The following is a 25496-nucleotide window of genomic DNA, read 5'->3' on the forward strand; positions in this document are numbered from 1 at the left end:
CTAATAAATTTAGTTTAATCCTTTATCCAAGTGTGAGCGAACAAAGTTTGCGGCTGAAAGTGTCTTCAGGACTGGGGTAAGGTGGTACAACACCAGCGCACTCCTTGCAAAGGTGGAGCAAGCTACCAACACTCCTATCTCAGTATCTCCCATAATGCAAAACACATCTCCTTGCAGATATATTTAATTTTATTTTATGCATTAAGGGAAGGGCTGCAACCCAGACTAGTTTCGACCTTTATTGAGGTCTCTTCAGTGGGAGCCAGGCCCAAGTGGAGATACCAAGCAGAAGCATTAGCAGGTCATCTCTATCTATAGGAGTTGCCAAATGGTGTGCCACTTTTTTTTTTTTAAATTACTCTGGATTTAGAGAAAGATGTTGAAAGTTTATTTTTCACTTGGTTAGAGTATAATAAATTTAGTTTAATCCTTTATCCAAGTGTGAGCAAACAAAGTTTGCGCCTGAAAGTATCTTCAGGACTGGGGTAAGGTGGTACAACACCAGGGCACTCCTTGCAAAGGTGGAGCAAGCTACCAACACCCCAGTCGTGAAGATACTTTCAAGCGCAAACTTTGTTTGCTCACACTTGGATAAAGGATTAAACTAAATTTATTATACTCTAACCAAGTGAAAAATAAACTTTCAACATCTTTCTCTAAATCCAGAGTAATTTATTAAAAAAAAAGGGTGGCACACCATTTGGCAACTCCTATAGGTAGAGATGACCTGCTAATGCTTCTGCCTGGTATCTCCACTTGGGCCTGACTCCCACTGAAGGGACCTCAATAAAGGTCAAAACTAGTCTGGGTTGCAGCCCTTCCCTTAATGCATAAAATAAAATTAAATATATCTGCAAGGAGATGTGTTTTGCATTATGGGAGATACTGAGATAGGAGTGTTGGTAGCTTGCTCCACCTTTGCAAGGAGTGCGCTGGTGTTGTACCACCTTACCCCAGTCCTGAAGACACTTTCAGCCGCAAACTTTGTTCGCTCACACTTGGATAAAGGATTAAACTAAATTTATTACTTATAACTAAATTAGACGATAGAAATATAAGATCTGATAATGTTGGAGTCTTGACAAGTAACAGACTGATTTGGAGGAAAATTGTAGATAGGAAGTTAGTAATGATGTAATTTTTTTTTGATGTAGTACTGTCATATCCTGTAAACGGCCCAGAGGAAGACCAAGATATAGGTGGGTTGATACAGTACAAAGTGCCTTAGACGATAGAAATATAAGATCTGATAATGTTGGAGTCTTGACAAGTAACAGACTGATTTGGAGGAAAATTGTAGATAGGAAGTTAGTAATGATGTAATTTTTTCATGTAGTACTGTCATATCCTGTACACCCCTTGAGGGTACATGGCAGGAATTTGATGATGATGATGATGATGACTAAATTTATTAGACTTAAACACTTGTAATGAATTATTAAGATTATAATATCCTCTGCATAAATTTACTAACTATATAAAGCTGTGTACTATATTAACGGTGCCATATTGTGGGAAGTGGATGAGATTCAAGATTTCAGAGTGATGGTTGACAGTAGATTGAAGTTTAGAGGGCATATGTAAGTGTTGTAAAGACTGCACATCTTAGTGCCACTATGATAAGAAGTGCTCTAACATGTAGAGATAAGGAAGTGGCTGTGCCACTGTATAAAGCACTGGTCAGACCACACTTGAACTATTGTACCACACCTAGTTTTCAATATGATGTGGAAACATTGGAGAGGTTCCAGAGACAAGCGACTAAGACAATATCAGGGCTGGAATGCTGACTATGGGAGAGGTTGAAGAGATGTGGATTGCAGAGTTTGGTGGATAGGAGGTAACATGATAGAAGCATTTAAGTCTATGAGAGGATTTTATTGAATTAATCCAGAGGGATTATAAAAAGAGTAGAAGGCAGGAGGGGAAGAACCGGAGGCAATTCCTAGAAGTTATATAAGAGTGTGGCAAAGAGGAGTGTGTGAGGAGTAGATTTTTTTACAATGCAGAATTGTCAGTAAATGGTACACATTACCAGAATATGTTGTTAATGCAAGGAATGTTAAGGATTTTAAGATTTGGTATGATAAATATGTTGTCAGCTGAATGAACCTCCCATGATGAGTCTGCTGAGTATAATACTACTACTACTAATAATAAAATAGTAATTATGGTTTTGATATTAGATTTAATGTTGATGTCAAAATCGACACTGTTTCTCATTGCTTATAGGGATTGATTTCTTTCATAATGATCCCTACAAATAATGAGAAGGGGAGAGAGACAGAGAGAAAAAGCATGCACCCTTCTCTTATACATGATTTTATGTCCAACCTAAGATCTCAGATGGTCTGACATAAGGCCTAGAATCTACATACTTCACTTCCAAATGCTGATTTCACTTTCAGTTATTGTTTTCATCACTTTTCTTAAATACTTATTTCACTCCTATTATTTTTTTTTTTTTCACTTATCCATATTCCCACCCCAACCAAAGTCATTATTTCTCTCTTTCTGCCTCTATTTCCTTCTGTTTTTATTTTCTATCCTGTCTTCTTCATCTTTCATTCCTAGTTTGTTGTGTCAGGTCTATAAAGAGCATCCAAATATCTTTTAGCATTTTTATTTCTTTATCCTAACATACTGTTTTCTGAATATTACCCTTCTGATCTTCCTTTTCTTAGTTTCTTATTTTATTTACATCCCATTTAAGTAATAGTAATATAATTTTATATTATTACTTGATTTTTTCTCATTAAAAAAAAAAAAAAAGATACTACCAGAAATGAAACCTTGTTAAACAGAGTGGAATGCTTAAAAACACCATACATGCAGAGCTTGAAATATTTTGTGCCAGCTCATTGGTCAAGTAAATATCTCACTAATCTGATGTTGGCTTTTGTGTACTCCACCATGGTTACCTAAAATATCATAATCATGTTTAATCCCATGGCTAATTTTTACCTTGTATTTATTTACAAAATGTATTAATTACTTTTATATTACTAAAATTTCTCTTAAAAAGAAAATTTTATAAGAGATAAGACTTTTTTTTGATATACTATTTTTTGTCATGTTTTTGCTTCTAATACTTATGTCTTGAGTCACTTTAATGGGAAAAAAAAAAAACACTCAATTTCTTCACTGTCATTATAAACAAATATCAAAACCATAAAGCTTAACAGTATAAGTAACACCGAGAGGAAAAAAATACATTTATTAAACTCATTAATATTTCACTAGTTTTCCACCTAGCATCATCAGAGCACAATGAAACTGTGACACACACAGCACTAAACCAAGTAATTGTAGAAACAATTTAAATTTTAACTGACACCTAATAACCTTACGTGCCACACCCTCTATAGGTTAGATAACCACAAAGCTAATTCTGAGAAATCTGGCTATTAGATCTTAAAATGATAGTCCCCCAGATCTTTGGTAAATTAATGCAAACACATACTTATTCAGGTTGGGAGAATGCTTCATAGCTGATGTTAATTTTAAGAATAGCCTCTCAAGACCTGTAATGACCTTTATGCAATAAAATATGACTATCATTTTAAGACCTAATAGCCAGACTTCTCTGATTTAACTTTGCAGTTATCTGACCAATATATGACATTGTAACTGACATTTAAACTGTTTCTACAATTACTTGATTTAGTGCTGTGTTCCTGTCACAGTTTCATTGTGCTCTGATGATGCTGGGTAGAAAAGCAACAAAAGATTAGCGAGTTTAATAAATGTATTTTTTTCCCTCTTGGTGTTAGTTATACTGTTAAGCTTTATTATGGATAATGAACAATACCTAAGCCTTTCTGTAAAAAATATTGAAAACATTTAGAATTACAAAAAGGTCTACATATAACCAAATTATTTGCATTTTTTAAATTCTAACACTCTCTGAAATAGTCAGTGGACAGGACCTGTGATGTCATATCACATGGCTGCCAACGCAGAAAATCGCTGAATAACATTTTTGATTAGAATGAATATAAAGAAATATTTTTGAAAAATAAATACCTCTTCCTCAAACTTTTCAAGCTTCAATATTCACCATTAACAGTCAAATCCTGCATATTCCTTCAGTGAGTAAGAATTAAGCTAATTACCACTGTCTGCTGCATATTATTATTATATGACATCTCTAAAGAGTCATGTCTCACTGTGGGATGGCAGAACACTCCACTACATCCAACTCTCACTCTCCACTACTTAATCCTCTAACTACACAACGATAATACTACCATCATAACACACAACATTATCTACTGCTCAGCACCACCAATAGTAGATTTTGTCTGTAAATTAGGTGTGTTCACATGGCTGGTTTGCCTATATGAAGATGAAAAACAAGTTTCTGAGAGAAAAAACCCTGCTACCTTCATATAAGATTGGCTAATTCACCTTTAGTTAAATAAAAGCACATAAGGATGCTTCCAATACCCCATATAAAGATTCTTCTTTATATGGGGCATTTGAAAAGACCAAATTGAATTCTCAAGATGAGAAATGAATTCGGGTCTCTTCCAAACAAAGAATGCAATGCTCCATTGTTCTTCCAATTGCCCTATGCCGTGAGGTGATTAATTGGTTACCTCATGGCACAACTGAGCACTCTTGAAAGATAACATGATGCATGTATATCCTATCTTCTCACTGGTAGTAACCCATTGCAGCAAAAATCAGGAATAAATTCCAAAGAATTATAACCCCAAAAGATGCGATAAGTAAAGTGAACATATAAAGAAAAACAATTTATGATATAAAATATGAAATAGAATCAGAATTATGTAAATAAAACTGATAAATAAATCTAAATTGCTCTTCTGATTTCACTTTTCAGTTAAAAATGTTCACTTATCACAATGGCAAGTGAATGAATGCATTTTTCAAGTGCTAATCATATTCATGACTGCTGTGCATTTGAAATTAGAAAACAAACACGTTTGTTAAAAAAAAAAGGATAATTTTACATATATCATAATTTTTAAGTATGCTTCTGATATTCCATGATACTCCAACATACTATTTCAACTCTTCTATTTATTCTATGCAAACAAAAAGAAATATTCAAAATGAATTAGGAATAGACATTTAAAACAAAGAGTCATTTTACTACCAGGATAAGATGGCTGTAAGAAATGAAATGGCTACAGACTTACCATTTCCCAAAATGATGTTTCCAATGCTCCTGTTATAAGACTGTCAACTGTGATTCTTTTTTCTTGTACAGAATGTATGAGGAAATTATTCTGAGGAAAAGATCCTGCTTCTCCTCCACCACCTCCTCCTCCTCTTCCATTATTCTTACATGCTGATAACAACAGTTCACTAACACTTTGTAACTTGTCCTGAAATGGTTAACAAAACATTTAACTACTTTCTAAATGTGTAAGCAAAAAGATGTAAGTTTGTTTGTTTGTTTTAATTTTTAACCTATAAGGATTGCTTGAAAAGTTCTAAACCTAACCAAGAAAAGGTTGTGTATTATTTTTCAATAGAATCCTTGGATGTTCAAGCTTTTCCACTAGCAATGTCATAATGATATAATCCTCCCAGTGAAGAGGATTAATATTGTATATACCAATTAACTATTTTTAAATAACCAGTTAATTCACTTTGAAAACAGATGAAGCATAACTGGAACAGAGAAAAGAAAACAGCATACAGCCATGAATATCACTAGCTGCTGTGCATGACTACAATATGCAAAATCCTATGCATCTCAGAAGACATATGACACCACAAAATAATTTATCATTATCCGATCTAACATACTTCATTAATACCTTTCAAAACCATACCACCTTCTATTGTTTCTTTAAAACAATAGAAGATAGTATATTTCTGTTGTTGCAATTGCAGCTTGATTTTCTACTGACAGCAATATCCAGGTCTCACTCATTATCATCATCAGTTTCCTGATATGTAGCCTGAACACTCTCAAGGCTACTATGACAGCACTATGTGATTAAGTATGCATCATTAATAATCTCATAGCAACAATTTTCTTTCAATTTGGTCTATTACTTGTCACCACTCCAGTATTGTCATATCTAACATTTCAAACTTCTAAAGGCACTTCTGACTGAATCAATCCACCTAGATTTGGTTTTCTTCTGGGCCTCTTTCCTGCCATCTCGGCATCAAACAGCTGTTTACTCATTATTATAAATCATGAAATAAAACATACAACACAAAAGTGCTCTCTTTCTCTCTCTGGACACATGGTCAGAAATATCTGTGTTTTTTGAACTGCTTTATGTTGTAGTCCTTGGTGAAAATGTTATGGAAGTGGCTGTTCCAAAGAACACAAGTAGAAAGAATGAAAGAGAAAAATAAGAAGTTGGTTTATATAGCAATGAAGCTCACTAGATGATAAGTTTGATGCTGAACCATGTACAGACGTTGACTGGCAATGTGACAGAACCATGGTGGCTGGTTGGTTTGATGGAGACACACGCCCATGAAAACACAAAGCAGTAACAAAGTTTCTTTGAAAAAGTAACTGGAGGAAGTATGTGAGAGTGAGTGGAAGGGGGGGGGGGGTGTATAGCAGACTATTCTCTTCCAGATGGTATCAAGTATACTTAGGGAAATTTATGGCGTCCCCACCCACAAATGTGAGAGTGTATTCAAAGATTGGGTAGATATAAAAACTGGAGATATATGATTAAAAGTAAAGGAGAGTAAAGTAAATATTTCTTAAGAGTAAGAAACAAGACTGTATTTATAGCAATGAAGTTCACTAGATTATTCTCATTCCACTAGGTGATGGTGTATTTTTGATCTGGAGTTCAAAGGCTATATTCGTCTTTAATGTCTTCCATGGATGTCCCTGTGTCCCTGAATGCAAAACTTTTCCTCCCCATTCAGTTAACTCATAACTATTGCTGACTGCTCATTTTCCTGACAAGTAAATTAATATACTTTGTATGTCTGCAAAACAAGAATAAATTAATGAAAAAAAAAAAAAATTAATGGCATGGGGAGTACTTCATTTAAAAAAATGGGGGGGGGGGCAGACTATTTTACTTTTGATTTACTTCTGATGATTAATCCTCCAACGATGAAAAATTTTCCTTACTAATTTACAACAATGCATGGAAAAGAAATCAAATTTTGCATGTTATGAGTGCATTTTTTTCTGTTTTTTTTCCTTTCTTCAAGCAAGACTGAAGTTTAACATTTTCTGAAGGCAACAAAGTCTCCCCCCCCCATAAACTCAGCTTCGCATACTGCAAAACAGGTGGTCTGAAAACATTCATTTATAGACAAATATTTAAAAAAAATTTTTTTTTTACAATACCCAAAGACAATGGATGTCATTCAGTCTCCACCTCTCACCACTGTCAAGGTTGTAGTGCATTCCAAGGTATGCTATCATAGATAGCTGTTCATAATCTTAACTGGTATTTATTTATTTGTACTGGTGTTCCATGGTTAATTTTGCAGCACCTCAAAAGTAAAATCTGAAACTTCAAGAAAATTGCTCTGGAAAAAAGCAACTAAGTTTATATCAGACAGACTTGTGTATTATGTCTGGAAGTGCACGTGTTCTGGGTAGCTGGTCTTGTTTTGTAGAATGAAAAACTAGACTTTCCAGGAAGAAAAAAAAAATGGCCACATCCATTTAAGACCAGCTAACTCACTTTCAGCACAAAGCCCTTACTGATTCAGAGCAATATTCAGTAATTATAAGAACACAGACACCAGAAAGTTTATTATTAATCTAAATAACCAAATATATTGATATGAAACTTGCAGGTCATCTTCTATGTACTTGACAATTCAAAAATGTAAAATAACAACTATGGATTTCATAAGAGAAATGAGCTGCATGGTAGAGGTGAGAGACAATAGATGTGAAAATGACATACATATATTATCATCATTACCATTTACAACTGATATGGATAACTTTTCTATATGCTTGGTAGGGAAACAGTGACAGCAGTTGAAGTTGGGAGAAATATAGAAGCACTTCAGAACTCTCTTCAAAAAGCACTCAAACCTGAAATGGCATCTATGTAAAAGGTAGGTCCTACATGAAGATTCTGTGACAGGTGTGATCTTTCTTTATGGATCCAATATTAAAAAAAAACATAAGTTTGTACAAAATATGAGAGAAAACAATCACCAAGGATCTGCTAACCACTTGGGAGAGAGAGGGGAGACAGCTTACCCTTGGTAACATGGAAAGTATATCGATAAGAAAGAAAGTAGGAGCGAGTTATACTTCTGCATGATCTCTGCAATTGTTTCAGAGATTTCTGTGATTTAAGGGATAGGAATTCAATGTAGACAGTAGGAGTTCTTAGGAATAGGTCTGTAAATCTCTATTATGTGCTGGATCTGCTTTAGACGGAAGTCACATGTAAAAATTAGCTTTGGGAGGGGGGGGGGAAATAAGAACCCGTTGTAGTATGATCAAGCTGTTTGTATATTCTACTTTTCCATGACAAATAACCTGAGTATATAATGAATCTGAATAATTCAAATACATTGGCAAATAAGGAAGTCAAAACTGATCATAATGTCTGAATTTCATAGGTTGCAATTCTTTTTTCAATTTTAAGGCGAATACAATTTTTAATGAAGTAGAGAGAGTTGCCCGTGGCAGGGAAGCGATTCTGCTTTCTTAGCAAGTTTGTAATGGGATTGTCTGTATTATAAACTACAGGTTGGACGTGTAATTTTTGTTTTAATAATTTATACACTTTTTTTTTCCTATTTAGATTTTGTGGGATCCTGATCTATTACTTGATAAGCAGAGGATTCTTTCAGAAGACAGATTATTTTTCTGTTACATACTATTTAATTCAGGGGTGCTTAAGGGTCAAAGCTGTATAACTGAGAGGAGACCTCCACATAGCCTTTAAAGGAATGTGGAGAACCGACCAGGGCTTCTGACCTAATGTCCAATCCTCACCTTCTCGTGGTGTACTCTGTTAGGTATCTACTCGGATACTGAACGAACGAGGATGGGCTGGCAATTTGGGATTTAGGTGACCAAATTGTATACTTATTGGTTAAACCAAAATAAAAAATGATGGTATGACATGACAAAATTTCATGGTGGCTGGGGCGTTGCCCAGTTAAACAAGTCCCCCTTGAAGTAGAAAAAGCCATCAAAGGCTTGAAATGTGGAAAGGCAGCAAGAGATTATATTCAACCAGAAATGCTGAAGTATGGTGGTATAAGAGTCTTACAGTGGTTGCACTGCATAGTTCAGAAAGCCTGGACAGAGGGACGAATTCCCGATGATTGGAGTAGAGCTCTCATAGTACCCATATATAAAAAGGGAAATAAAACAGAATGTGAGAATTAAAGAGGTATTTCCCTACTGAGTGTTCCTGGCAAGATTAATGCAAGTATACTTGAGAAATGGTTGAGAAGAATTGTCGAAAAAAAGCTTGGTGAAGAACAAGCTGGATTCAGGCCAAATAGAGGCTGTCAGGATCAGATCTTCACTTTACGACAAATAGTCGAGTAAGCATGGGAATATAACAGAGATCTGTATTTAAGTTTTGTCGATTTGGAAAAGGCATAACAAGGTGCCAAGAGAGAAGATATTCAATATGCTACAGTTATATGGTGTCAATGGGGCATTATATCAAGCAGTACTTAGTCTTTGAGTTGTAAGTCAGCAGTTAGAATTGAAGTACAGGAAGATGGTTTAATGTTAAATCTGGTGTGAGACAAGGATGTACATTATCCCCTCTGTTATTCATTATCTATATGGATCACATTATGAAGGAAAGTGGTATTAAACATGATATTAAAATTGGAGATGTTAATGGCAGCTCTTTGCTTTATGCAGATGATGTTATACTTCTAAATAAATCCGCTACAAATCTTCAAGATTATCTGACTAAATTGAATAGCTGTTGTAATAGATATGGTATGAAGGTCAGCAATAAAAAGACAAAGACAATGAAAATAGGCAGAATCATTGAAAATGTCAACTGTGTTGTGAATGGAGAACCTGTGGAACAAGTGAAACATTTCAGCTACTTAGGCATGATTTTTAATGAAGATGGTAAATTAAATATAGAAATAGACAACAGAATCAGCAATGCTGGTATGGTAGGAAGTCAATTGAATAAATTCATATGGAATAAGAGAGAAATTAGACAGAACACGAAACTAGCTGTATACAAGACAGTGTTCAAACCAGTTTTAAGTCATGGATCTGAGAGCTGGGTCAGAAGTAAAACACTTGACCAAAGACTAGAGACTGCAGATATGAGAGTCCTAGAAAGATTATAGGTGTGAACAGATGGCATCAATGGCAATATCATATTAGGAAAGGACTTGATATTGTCAACATCCCAGGAATGTGTTAGCAGAGCTAATCTCAGGTGGTATGGTCACTTAAACAGAATGGGCGAAGAAAGATTAGCAAAACAAGTGTTCTCTGCCAGGTTGGCAGCAAAACGACCCAGAGGAAGACCAAGATATAGGTGGATTGATACGGTACAAAGTGCCTTACACGATAGAAATATAAGATCTGATAATGTTGGAGTCTTGATAAGTAACAGACTGATTTGGAGGAAAATTGTACATAGGAAGTTAGTAATGATGTAATTTTTTTCATGTAGTACTATCATATCCTGTACACCCCTTGAGGGTACATGGCAGGAATTTGATGATGATGACTATTTAATTCAATGTGACAACTGCATTATTCCTATTTGCTGTGCTTGCAATAATTTTCTGTTATATAATTTTTTAATGCTGCTGTTAGGAAATTTAGATTTTATCAGAAGGCCAGCCAAACAAGTCCAATATTAGTTCGGATGTGATTGACCTACTGGTCTGTCCAGTAGATCAGCTAAAATTCCTCTCAAAAAATATAAAACTACATTTGCAATTACCTGTATGGCAAATGAGGACTAGAAAACTATCCTCTGGAAACTGTGTCACATATGATTAAATGGAAGAAGATAACTGCTGCCTAGAAGTTGCTGCACATCTGAAACTACTATTAAAATTAGCATCAGCTGTGAAATTGAATATTTCTTTAAAATATATATCAGTATTCCAATGAAATAAGCACGATTTCTTTTTTAACATATTTAGGTTAAGCTGATCGTAGCTTGCTTGCCCTGAATCCTGCCATCTGTCGAAGTGAGCAAATTTACCGGCAATTACTTTCCTACATGTCTGACTTTTCATAATGGTTTCTTCGATTGTAACTAATCCTACATTGAGGAGAGGGGGATAGGTAAAAAGGAAGGTTCTTTTCAGAATATATTAAAAAAACAATAAATAAAGAGAATGATATATTTCATTATTAGTTACTATACTTGATTTACTAAAAGATGTAAAGAACAGCAAATATAAGGAAGAGAAAGAAAAGGCGTGAATAAAAATAGAGTACGAATACATCTGTGATATATGTGCGTTGTGTTATAAATATCTGGGGGAGGAGTAAAGAACACGTGATCCTATAAGCTGCAGACTTTCATATTTGCACTTATGATGGGCATAATTAACAATAAAAAAACATGAATAGATGGAAAGGGATTTGCAAAATATAAGTCACTAACAGTTACTATACTGCAGCCACAAGAAAAAGAAGTAGTTTATTGTATCACTGAATAAGGTACAGAGACATTTGCAGTCTGTGTAATATATTTGTCAACAAAATAGTGCAATTAAAGACAAATGGGATAAAAACAGCACTACCTAATGAAACATGTCTCCTCCAACAGAAACTATGCTGCACTGACTCAAAACCGTTTGTTGTACTGCCAAACACAGCATATAACTAAAAACAATTGTTTGAACATTTGTCCAAAATTTCAATTACATAAATAAATGTTCAATTGCATTTGAAATTTTTGATATCATTACGATAGATCTTCAAAGAAAAGTCTGTCGAAAGAGTTGCAATAAACATGGGGCATTAACTTTGTATCAGTGAGGTTGCCTGCCAGCCCAACAGAGGAGCAGCAATAAAATTCTACCGAAAGCTTGCAACTAACACACCACGAAAAATTTCTTCAGATTGGTCCACCCGGAGGATGGGGAAGAGGCACACAAACAGTAACGAGAAGTCCCGTTAGTATGATAAAAATGGTCTGCCAGGCCATATTGACCATAGTCATGATTGCAGATGTAAGATCTGTATTCTTCTAAGCGAATAGTGGCTGATCTACCTGTCTGACAGATCTGCTTAGAACTGGTAGATCAGCCACATCTGCTTAGAAGAACATAAATCATACACATGCAATCACGACTGGTCAATGCAGCCTGGCAGACCATGTTTTGGATACAACCCACAGGATCTCCTGGAAAAAAAACACCACGCTCCACCATAGTAAATTAAAAAAAAAAAAAAAAAGGCTATTTTTAGAATCTGTGGCAGCACTCAGAAATCAGCCAAATTTAAATAAATACGGTTGCATAAAACTTCCCAAAACTTGGGAAACATTAATTATCAGAGATCCCACCTTACATCCTAGGCCACCTATGCCCATAGAGAATGCATCACCTGCATAGGTCTTTAGTGTTATCCACATGATGTCCTCCCAGCACTTAAGCATTAGCACTTGGTACAAGATGCTAAGGCTTAACTTCACAGTGCTTGTTTTAGCTTTCCATAATGCAAAACACATACCCTTTATTACATATTTAATGAGATGCATTATGGGAAGAGCAACTACCCAGACTAGTTTCAACTTTTATCGAGATTGTAATCAATCATGAACCGTTTCAGTACTTGTATATGGGAAATATAAGACTTCTGCATTAATTCAAACTTAGTATCTCTTGTGGGTCTAAATCCCATTGATGAGACCTCAATAAAAGTTGAAACCAGTCTGGATAGCAGCACTTTTATGTAATTTTTGTATGTGGTTTTGATTTCGGTGGAAAATACATACCACTGTACTCAAAAAAAGTATAAAGTTTCTTGTCTCCAGTCCCCATGAATAGATACAACATGAAACAATTTGTCCTTGCTCAACATGACCATGCTAAGAACCTCAAGCTTATAATTGTTTAATAAATATCACATTTGGGGACTAAAGGTAACTAAATTCTTAGCCTTTTATGAGGTTACATTTTGTGGAAAATTCACTTCCCTACAACTTATTTCAGTGTTGCTTTGTAGTATCCCATACAATCTTTAATATTTGGCTTAACATATAGGAAACTTAGCTCAAGCAACAGTACTTATTAGTCAATGATGAAACTGATTATACATTCAATTTTTCATTAAAACATGCAAAGAAAAAAAAATTAAATAAATGAAAGTTAAAATACAACTCAAAAATAATGAAATGCCCAATGTTCTTTTTCAGTCCCCCCCCCCAAATATCTGTCTTCTCTAACTCTCATGTCATGGCAGGATAAGATTACATCACGCTATGACTGCTGGCTGACCTGGACACTCATGCCATCTTCATACCGTGCTGGACTTAATGATATAGCAGTACATACCATATGCAAAATGCATGGTAAACTATGCTTTTCAAAATAATTGGTTTTATGTTACAATCAGATATGCAATTGTTAAAATCAACACATCTGTGTATGAGTTAATGTGAATTTTTTTTTTTACTAACACTATCGCTACTTACAACCTGCTACTAACAATTACTTGCAATTATTACACTTTGCTTATTCATTTACAAGCATACTGCTAGATAATGAACTGCAATTACTTATAGCATTTGAATACTATTTTTACCAGCTTAAAACACTAGTGAAGATTCTGCTTTCATCAGATCTTTAAGAGGATGTTTTTGGGAAAGTCACTCAGCAAATATCACACAATTCTAATCAATGAAAATGAATTTTAACTCTTGCTAAAGTTTATGTAATTCTCTAAAGTGTCATCTACATTAAAGTTCCATCCTAAAACCAAATTCCATCCTAAAGTACACAAATTCCATCCTAAAACCTTTAGTTATGCATTTATTTGGGTACTTCTTATTTTTATCATAGTTACTAAGTAAACAGAGAAAAGCAAAAAATGTTAATGGACTTGGAAACTGTCATACCTGAATTATTTTTTGTAGTGTATTAGCTGCAGCCACAGCTACTCCAGATCCTGCATGACCATCAAATAAAGCAAAATATATCCAAGGTATTGAATGATCAACCTATAAAAATATAATATAAATTATACCATTACATCTGAGAATCTTCTGGCCTGATTGGCTAAGTAAATATCTCCACACTCCACCTAACAAGATATGGGTTTTACTGTGGCATTGATGTTTCAAATTAACAAATGGTAAACACTCTTCACTGCCCAGTATGAAATCACTATCCTGCTAATGGAAAGTACAATGTTTTATTGGAGGATTTTCTCATATGATATAATCTCTAACTCGCCTACAATATGAAAGGTAGTACTGTAGATGAGTTAAGATACGTTTGCCACAAGTTTCATAGGTAGGTTTCACATAAATTCCTCCATGGTGTAATAGTTGAAGTTTAATGTTTTATTGTTGACTTGTGTCTTTATTATTTATAGCAGTGTGTGCTTTTTCTCTCGTAACCTTTCTCACTTATTTTACTGCATACTATGTTTATCCACCTTTCGTATTTACTAGTCGTATGCCTATGAACACTAGAAAATTTATTTATTGAGACTGCACCACCAGTATAACTATATCGGCACAAGACTCAGTAAAACGTATGGTAGATTTCTCTCTCTCTCTCTCTCTCTCACTAGCATAAATTCCTTCAATAAGGTTCACATAAACAGTCGTGGTTTCTCAAGTACTTAAACTACGCCTTTTATGCCTTAGTTCTTTCCCGCTCACAAGTCCGAATTTATTTAGGAACAGTGCATTGTAAAATAAAAGATCAGGCGGCACTCTATTGACATATAATTAAAACATTTATTTACATTAAAAACAAAGTACATACATAGCAATAGGGAGGTTACTCTCTCTATCTATCCTTTAGACTTTTAGCATAAAGAAACAAACTTTCCGTTTTCAATACTAAATTGACTATACAATAATTACTATTACTTCTCTACTTATTATATCAAATTACCGAAACTAATTTACTCACAAAGAGATTATCTAGCTATGCCAAGTTATTTCACAAGTTATATTCTAATTAATAACTAATCAGAGGACTCTCTTATAGATACTTCTTATTACTATTTCTTATCAGTCCATCTATAACATATCTCCTAGATTACTTTTATTGTACAAAAGGAATGTACAATAAAAGATGGAACAAATATAGAGGCTCTTTGTCACACACACACTCTTCCAAAGGTCCTGTATTAAAGTCTTTATACTTTTTCTTTCGTCTAAGGCCTTAGGTTTCCATCTGGAAAGTCTTGCTTTAGGGGGCGTTATGTCTGGATATAAGCTTTGGACTGCAAATTTCCTGGTACTCAAAAAGCTCAGGCAAGAGGTTTCAGCATACAGGCTTGAGGATCGCTCTGCGGCTTTTGGCTTCGGTTGACCCACAGCAAAAGGACATCCAACCGATACTTGGCTTGGGTATTTACATCGGCTGTTCTCTCATCATTCCTACTATTTTCCTCTGGCATGGGTTTGCCGTAACATCTGGTTCTCTGGATCCGACTGCCCACTCTGATAACTGCGTCTCTCCTCTCCTCACGATGTTCGGCTCAGTCCCTTTTTATTTTGCATTCTCTGGGACCTTGCAACAAGGGTTTAACCCCTGAAGAAATCGGCAAGTCTCCTTGATCTTTTGTTAAGGCTGAGCCATTCTTTCTCTCTTCCATGCAGTCTTTTTTTTCTTATCTTGTCGGGCAGCAGAAACTTGTCTGAACCTAGCGGATCTCTTTGATACTAACTTCGAAGGTGCTTATGCGCAGAGCTCGCAAACAACTTTCTCACACACTCAATCATGAACAACTTTCTTGTGCTCTTATATACACAGCTATTATACACAGTTCCAATGGCAAAGCATTGCCTTTGACATTCTAGAAATTTTAGTTAAAGCAGTAAATACAGCCAACTCCCATAGGGTTAATTACATTAATATTTAGCATAAAATACATAGAGACAAACAAGATTATTTTTGTAACAGTTCTCATGAGACTTAACCTCTGTAAAAATTGATGTAAAGTGCTTTGGTATTTCTAAGCTACATCGAGTTTTACAACGGAATCCTAACACTCATTTATGGGAGGCCCACGTTAACTATACCCACATCTCTCCTTAAACTCATTCATTTACAATACACTAATCACTTATTCTCTACTTTGTGAAAATCTAATCTTCACGACCTTACGAACACACTTAACTTTCAAGAGTGAAAGTTGTTCTCTCCCCTCTTATGATGTACTGAAAAATTTCTTCTGCACCTATCCAATAAAATGCATGGTAACTTATGTTTCAATCATATGCACCTTTTTTTCTACTAATTAATCATATTTTATAACCCAAATGTTCAATTTCGCTTATAGTGAGGCAAAATCCTGTCAGTCATGTTTGCACCATCCTTACTTATTAGCTGTGTTTATCAACCATTATTTGAGGTATTTTGCCTACTTTTCTATATGTCACCACTATCTCAATTCCCTGTACGTCACTACTTCCAAATCCTCATCAATTTCTTGCAGTGCAGTGCAGTCCTATCATTGTAACATAGTTTGATTTCTCAACCAAAAGTGCACAACCTTACATTTTGTGTTAATTTATTGTTACAGTATTGATTACAACAAGAATGATATGAAAATAATTAATAATTAACTTATTAATTGATATTATATCCAGCATCTTCAGAGCACAAGAACAGTTTGTCACAGTACACGAAACAACAATTTGGTACAACAGTGGGACTAGTTTAAAAAAATTGTAATAGACAACATAAGAACTAAAGTACTAATTAGGTGCTATCTATGTTGGAAAAGGAGATCAAAAACAAGTATTAATTATTTGCATTCTTGTTGTAATCCATACCGTGAAAATAAATTAATAAGCAAAATGCAAAATAATTGTGTCCCAGATTTTTGATAAATTCATACAGCCATATCTGTTGAGGTTTGAAGTATGTTTAAAAGCTGCTGTTGACTCCAAAAACAATCTCTTGACTTATGTATAATACTTTTGTTTTCTTCCATTTGATCCTGTGTGAAAGGGTACAAAAAATGTGCTATACAGAAGTCTTAAATCAGAGAGTTCTCCAAACCTCAACAAGTATGGCTGTATCAATTTACCAAAAATCTGGGAGTTTTTTGGTCGACTGATGACAACTTTAGTTCTTTGCATTAACTGTTACAATTTTTTAAAACTATTCCCACTGTTATACAATACTGTTGTAATTTCATGTACTGTGACAAAGATACTGGATATAATACCAGCAAAATATTAGCAAATAAGTTAGTTATTTTCTTATATTCTGTGTTGTGAATTAATACCATTAAATAAACTCATGTGCTGTCAACACAAGTTTTTCTACTTGTTTAAGAACCTTACCATCCTGTTTACTCTGTCCTTCCTGAAAATACAATTTCCTTATATACTCACCATGAGCATGAGTGTTTGTAAATCTTTTGGTTGTAGATGAATTTCACTGCCCAGTTACTAGATGCTTAAAGCAGCTTGAAAATGTTTGCTCAGTCTCTAACAAAATTTCTAGATTATCATTGCTTTACATTAACATACTACAGGTTTACAATGATTCCTTCTAATTACTTTCAATCTTGTTTGTTTTCATTGCAGTAAGAAGATTCTTAAAATGTTTCAGAGAGGGTTAAAATTCTGTGTAGCAAATGAGTGGGGAAAGGGAACTGTAATCATTAAGGAGCCATTCTGTTATCCACAGTAAAATATTTATATTACTAGACCTAAAAAATCCAACATCTGCACTGCTGATGAAACTAATGCAGAAGACATAAAAAGTGGAATGCACTTTGAACTTCTCAAAATCCAGTTAGTCTGGGGCACAGATTATCTTCCATGCAACAGGCACTAAAACATCAAGAAGAAGACAATTTCCACATTTTGATGCAGAAATTATCTAGAATGAACTTATATAATACAGAGACAACTTGTTCACCATAACAAACTAAAAATTTCTAGCCAAAGCTCCATAGAATGTTATTTTAAAGAAATTTACCATAATAAATCTCTTTTGATTTCCTCTGAGTCGAATGTAAATATTTGTACTATAATGATCCACTAAAATAATTATTTTTAAAGTGATCTACTTAAAACTTTATTAAATTACAATTAATTTAATATAATTTTTTGATAAAATAATTGAAGAATCAAATAATGAATGAAAATTAGACATTGCACTATTTGCTAGCTTAAGTTTAATGAGATGAAAAGGACAATTAAGAAATAGAACCACCTGATGAGTTGTTTTCCTGCTACCTTCTGGAGTTGATGGTGGAGTACGAAAGTGATGTTCTTCTAATGGATTAGTAAGGACACTACTTTTGCTAACATCTTTACTGTTATCAGACTGTGAATCATTAGCATTTACAATAATTTTGTTTTCAGGAGATACAGAGATATCACCATTATTAACACCTTTCACTTTGGTACTACTATTTGCTTGTACTGGAGGTGGAGAACTAACTTGTTCTTTTGCTACTCCTGGTACTTCAGGATGAACTGTTGGATATAAAACACCTCTAAAAATTGCACCTTGATCTTCATTTCTTATGCTTTTACCAGCATTGATAGCTCTATAGAATAAATATGATACATAGTTATATTACTTAACTAAATATGCAATAAAAAATACACATTATCCAGATCTTTATATTTAGGGAATACATTTTACTTTGCTAAAATGTATGTCAAACATCAGCTGTAAGATGTGCTACAACTTCAGTTAATAATGAAATACAAGTTTATAACTATTAGTTAAAATGACAGCGACAATTATCACAATTTGTGACACTAAAATGTTACATGACATACCTGAACAGTAAACCTGAAGGTCTTACTAGAGTAGAATATGTTGTTGAAATATATTTTATACAAAAACCAACAATGAAACATGTAACCAATTAATTATTTATAACACATCTTTCTGAAATATTCAGAAGGATAATAAAGTAGAATTAACTTGTGGCCTTGTCACATTTTTCAATGAATATATTATCCTTAGACAAAGTTGCAAATCCTGCAGCATATCAGTATCACATACAAGTAGTGAAACATTGATAGCAGAATAATACATCAAACACTATCATCTGAGTAATGATTGAGTAATGATTTTGCTGAAAGAAAGGGAAAAAAAAAAACTGGCATTGATATTATCTGGGATGGAGTACTTATTCTCCCACTCCTGATCCACAGCATTTCCAGTACTTCTTTACTGCAGGACTAAGTAATAAAACATAGGACTGAGGAAAACAAAAACATGCTAATTTTGCAATGTGATTTACTACATCATCATCAAATATACATTTGGAATGCTAATCTAAAAAAGAAACTACATAATAAGAAAACTCATCATTGGGTTAGATTTAAAGGAATTATGCTTTTAGTGAAAGAGTCAAGTATTAGAATAGGCTTCCAGTAAGTACTGCAGAGACAGATACCATAAACCAATTCAAAGAGCTTCTACACAATTATCTACATGTTATTCACTCTTGCTCTATGATAGAAAGAAAAAAAAAATCAGTAAACATTTGGCCCTTGTTAAAAGTATTAAGCATGCATTTGTCTGGAAGGTACAAGAAATTTTTTTTTCTATAATCAGTACTCGGTAGACAATAGGATTAAGTACCAAGAGCCAATTTATTTGACTGATACTAGGCCAAATATATAAACTGAAGACGCTGGTGTGCGATTTTTTTAACCACATATGTCCATCCCACCCATAAAAGGGATTGGAAATTTATAAGTACAGTGGAGCCTCAGTTGTCGAACTTGATTCGTTCCCAAAGGCTGTTCGGAAACTGAAACCATTTTCCCATAAAAATTAATGTAAAATGGATTAATCCTTTCTCGAATCCCAGATGATTGTTTATTTAAACCTTTACAACAGTACTTCATGCATAAGATCGTATACAAACATAATTAAAATGCATAAAATCTTACATAAAAAGAATAAACACAATAAATAGATAAAATATAGATGAAAATTGATCGTCTCTTTATTTTTGAATATTGTACAGATCGTTGATTTCGCCATACCGAACTGCATAGCAAGATCCAAGACATTAACGGCATTTTCATGTTTGGATATGATTTCTTTTTTCATTCTATCGTGGTTCTAACAACTTTTCTTTTCGCTTTGCTGCTATCACTATTCTTCTGCAGCCCCATGGTGGGTTAATTAATAATAATTTATGAAAAAAAAAAAAACTCGCTGCAAATTCGAGCAGGTGTCTGCACTGAATGAAGGCTGTCGCGTAACTGATGCCTTCCCGCTTTACGGTGGAGCATGTGGTTGCCGTTTGCCTGTTCAGGAACCGAATTGTTCGAGAACAGAGGCATTCGACAACCGAGGTTCCATTGTATCTAGAGTACCATGGGCGAGCTTTAAACAATTCATTAACAGCATTTATTCCATAAAATTAGAATTAGAATCCATTAATTTTGCTCTGAAAACAAAATGAACTTTTTCATGTTTAGTCTTTACAGCAAAGATAATAGACTTCAGGCTGCCAATGAGCATTCCAGTAACACCTTATATCAGGTAATGAAACTTAACTAATTTTCATCATCTGGTATAAGAAATTACGTTTTACTAGCATCCATGCCACAGTAGATTTTGAACCCATGGCTATACATTAGAGGAAAGATGCTATCTGCTCAGCCAACCAGGCCAGGTGATGGAGATATACAAACTACTTGAGAAAGAGAATTTCAGCTTTTAAAAGAATCTAAAACAAAGCTATAAGTTATATGATAAGCAATTAAACAGTGCTGCACTCTGTAGCAAATTTTTTTTTTTTCAGTTATTCAGATAGCTGAAATTTTACTTTTATAGGTTCTCCAATGCAAATACAGATGTTATTTTTTATGTTCTTGCCTATTTTTAGTTTTTGTCTGTTAATTACAGATTTTCATTCCAAATCTGATACAGCAGTTATTAGTTTCATTAGAGTTCTAAGGCTTCTGGCTGATTTATTTAGCAGATGACTTCATCATTTGCATAAAGTAAAAAGTTGAGTTTAATATCTTCAAATTTCAAATAGCAGATTTAATACCACTTTCTTGCAAAATGTAATCTATATAGATGATGAATAACAGTGATGACTGCATGCACCCTGATTCTGAAATTGACATTCACTCCCCTAATTTTTCTAACCCTCATATCTGTGGACTAGAGGTACCATCATATCTCTAGTCTTTGATCAAGTGCTTTTTTTTTCTAACACAACTCTCAGACCTGTAACTTAAAACTGCTTTGAACACCACTGGCATTTTTTTCTAATATTCCATATCAATTTATTCAGCTGGCTACCCACCATACCAGCCCTGCTTAGTCTGTCGTCTATTTCTAGATTTAACCTTCCATCTTCACTAAAAGCAATTGCACTTAAATAGCTGAACTATTTTACTGGTTCTATACGATCTCCATTCAGAATGCAGATGAAGTTTTCTATGCTGCTGCTATTTTTATAGTTTGACTTTTTTATTGCTGATTTTCATGCCAAATTTGTTACAGTTATTATTCAATTTAGTTAGAGAATCCTCTTGCACTAGATGTGTTTGGGAATACAACATCATCTGCATAAAGCAAAGAGCTAAGTTTAACATCTCCCATTCTAATTTCAGGCATAATGCCAATTTATTTCATAATGGAATCTATATAGATAGTGGAGATAATGTGCATCCTTGTCTTACTCCTGATTTTATATCAAATCATCCTCCTGTATTTCCTTCAATTCTAACTGCTGACTGACAAATATAGACTGGCTTTTGTTTAGTTACTTTTACACATTGCTTAGCTCTCTTACATTTTACTCTGCATTCTTTTAGGGCATCTGCTTCTAGGATTGATTCTTTAACTTCTTGTGTCCACCATAGTGTTCTTGTTTTTTTTTATCCTTGCAGTTAACTCCCTAGCTGAATCAATCAGTCTCCTTTAGAGTTTGCCACTGAGAGTCCAAATTTTCGTTCCTGTTTTCAATTTCTTTTATTTTTTTTTCTTCGATGTTTTTATAGTCGAGTCCACAATTTACCTCTAAAAGCTGCTCAAGTGTTAATTCTTTTTAAATCTTTCTTACATACCGTTTTCTTTAAATGTGATATCCATTTTTATCCTGAACCATGATGATATCACTATCAACAATGACATAGTCAATGAAGCTTTTTTTTTATTTCTTGTGTCTTCTCTCTATGTGAACTTGTGCACATCTTCATGTTGAAACATGGTGTTAGTAATGACCTTTTCTCTAAATTTTCCCAAAATGTTCTTACAAGCCTCATGGGATTCATTTCATACTCTGCTATTCAGATCTCCAATAAGGACCACTTTTTCAAATTTCTTAATGTCAGCTGCCTATTCTAATGACTCAAAAAATCCCTCCATTTCTTTCTTAGAACCTTATTGTGGGACCATTGGCACAAATAAGTTTGATTGTCCATTTCCCTATTTTGAAGTTTGTCCACATAACTATTTGAAACTACCTTCCAATCAAGAAGTTTATCTTAATGTTTGGTGTTGAATGCTATTGCTACTCTTTCCTTTCCTTGTCATTTCTGAAAATAACATCATATACTTATTATTTAGTAAGCTTTCACTTGTTTTTGTCTTCTTTGTCTCAGTAATACTAATTACGTCCACATGATACATCTCCATTTCTTCTTCAAGTTCAATTTCTTTTCCATTAATACTTCTTATATTGATGGTTCCTATCTTCGATTGTTCTGATGTTGGATTTATTCTTGTTCTAGATGTTGAGTTTGAGCTTCTTCCAGTAGCCGACTTTTCATTAGTTGCCCTGGTTCCCCTAACGAAAACAGTAGGTCCTTGTTTAATTGGGTGACACCCCAACCAGATAAAATCTCATCATGTTGTACCATCATATGCAGTTGCAGTTTAAGACAACAGAGAGTAAAATTTGGTCGGCTAAGTTCCATATTGCCAGACCTTCATTCGTCCAGTACTCAGTAGATGCATACTAATGGGGTGCACCACGTGAAGGCAAGGACTGGAAATACGTTGCAAGTCAGAGGCTCCAATAGGTTCTCCACATTCCCAAAAGGCAGTCTGGCAGTCTCCTCCCAGTTATTTGGCTTTGACCCTTAAGCAGCCCCTTTCAATTTAATTGCTGGTTATATATTGGTCAGTATAATGTCTCAATTATGCCAAATACTTAGAGCATTTTGAAAAAAGAAAGTTCTTTTGGAATCTCATCATATGCCTTTTCCAGATCTACTTAACCCTTGTTATATTCTGGTACTTTCTTGACTATATATCAAAGTAAAAATCTGATCCTGAACCCAGCTTGTGCCTTCCTAAGTTCCTCATCAACAATTTTTCTTACCTTCTCAAGTATGGTTGCATAAATCCAATCTTGACTAGTCAGTAAAGAAATTGTTCTGTAATTTGTCTTGATGAACTATGAAATGTTGCTACTGTAAAACTTGTACATCTCAATATTTCTGATCAAATATTTACTCTGGCTGCAGCATTCCTTTGGATATTTTTTATCAGTTTTTTTTTAATGCATGTACAGAATCCATCAAAAAAAAATGTATACACACTTCAGCACAAGAAAAACCTGTATAAAAATTGTAATACTAAATTTATAAAGACATCAAGGGATGAATACTTGTTACCTTTGACTTCTACAATTACATGAGGTGGTTACCATCAGCATCCAGACACTTATTATGGCGAACTGCTGCTTGGGCAACAACGTTAGCCAAAGTGTCCAGTGGGATTGCTGCACACGCCATTTCAATTTCTTTCTGGAAGGCCACCAGTGCAGCTGGTTTTCTATGATACACTACATCCTTCAGAGTCCCCCCCCCCCATAGGTAGAAGTCCAAGAGTGTTAAATCAGGAGAATGTGGAGGGAAACTCAACTACACCTCTTAATCCAATCCATTGTCCCTTCAAACTCTCATCGAGATAAGTTCTCACATCTCGGTGGTAGTAGCCATCTTGCTGGAAGTGATCATTCCCATAAAGTGCATGAATGGCAGGTAAGATGGATGTGCATAGCATGTCTAGGTACACTTGACCAGTAACAGTGCCTTCAAAGAAAAATGGTCCTATTAAACCCCTAGATGACAATCCACACCAAACATCGAGCCCCAGTAAATTGACTGCCTTGTCCACGTGAATGGCTGGATTTTCTGGAGCCTAGTAAATACGATTATGCTGATTCACTGTCCCATTAAACTTAAATTGTGCTTCATCTGACCAAACCATCTTCCTCACAAACTCCTGATCTACCAAGTGTTGAAACTGCTCACACTACTGCATTCTTCGATCAGGATAGTCTTCATGTAATAATCATTGGATGTAAACTTTCCATTTAGCTGCCTTAAGAATGCAATGAATGTTTGCACTGCTAACTCTTGTCTCACATGCACATTGTGTGGTATACTTATGTGGCGAATGTGTAAACTGTTTCAACACCATAGCTAAAGAAGCAGGACTTGTTGCTGTGCGAGGCCTCCTGGATCTTCTCTTCTGCACATCATGCACAGTACTATGGGGCTCAAACTAATCACGAATACGTGCAATTGTCAGGTGTGTTGGAGGTTGTGTTGCAAACTCATGCCTCCATTGTTGTTGAACTTCAACAACATTCTCAAATTTGAAATACAAGTCACGCGTTGATGCTAGTATTCATGTGAGTAATGACATCTTTTGAGAGAACATCATACTACACAATGCTACCATAATTCAATCCAACTTTGAAAAATGTCCATAGATGACATCTGTTGAAGTGTGTATATATATTTGATGGACTCTGTATATCATTTAATATTTTTCAGAATAAATACCTTAGGCATCGAGAATATCCTTTTGGTCAGATTTTATTATATTTTATCATCTTATCTTTTACAGTATTCTCTCCTACATTTCTAAGCTTTTTCAACAGTCTCCAGAATATTTTGTTGTTTTCATGATTATAATAATAATAAGCTAATGCTTTTTATTCCCTTATAGGGAGTACATGAGGCCTTTTAACCCTTTTTGAAGACTGACTGGGCAGTTCAATCTCCACCAGTAGCCAATCACAGATAGCTGGCCCATGACTATCACTAATTATAGGTGGCCACCAATGAAGAGACCAGCAGTACTTCCATCTCTTGGTACCTAACCCTAACAGGATGTGTTACTGCCTTAAATAGTGCAAGTTCTGTGGTCATTTTTCTTGAGTTTACGGGACAAAAAAACCTGCTTGTCCATGTCAGAGATCAACCAAATCGGGAACCGCTCAAAGAAAGGCTTAGAAAAAGTTCCTCCAGTCGGTGACTAGACTTGAATTATAGGTCTATTTTCGGGCAGCCTACTACAGAGGATGCAAGTGTCACTTCCACTGAGTTACACAGGCCTTCTTCATGATATTTATCTTCCATATTCTTCCTAAAGTCACC

The 25496-nt window shown here is 34.6% G+C and overlaps 1 protein-coding gene across 1 annotated transcript in view; it reads right to left on the bottom strand.

The window, feature by feature from the left end:
- Positions 1 to 25496, bottom strand: part of LOC150108357 (protein phosphatase 1H) — a 112611-nt gene that overhangs the window by 82267 nt on the left and 4848 nt on the right. Inside the window, exons 2-4 of the mRNA XM_090415760.1 lie at positions 18319 to 18658; positions 14022 to 14123; positions 5169 to 5357 (exon numbers count right to left, since the gene is read on the bottom strand). Coding sequence (XP_090271886.1) covers positions 5169 to 5357; positions 14022 to 14123; positions 18319 to 18658 — 631 coding nt within the window. The remainder of the gene's footprint in view (positions 1 to 5168; positions 5358 to 14021; positions 14124 to 18318; positions 18659 to 25496) is intronic.

Source organism: Typopeltis vanoorti, chromosome 3 (assembly GCF_054136105.1).
Source record: "Typopeltis vanoorti isolate ZY-2024b chromosome 3, IOZ_Tvanoo_1.0, whole genome shotgun sequence".
In the NCBI taxonomy this organism is placed as follows: Eukaryota; Metazoa; Arthropoda; class Arachnida; order Uropygi; family Thelyphonidae; genus Typopeltis; species Typopeltis vanoorti.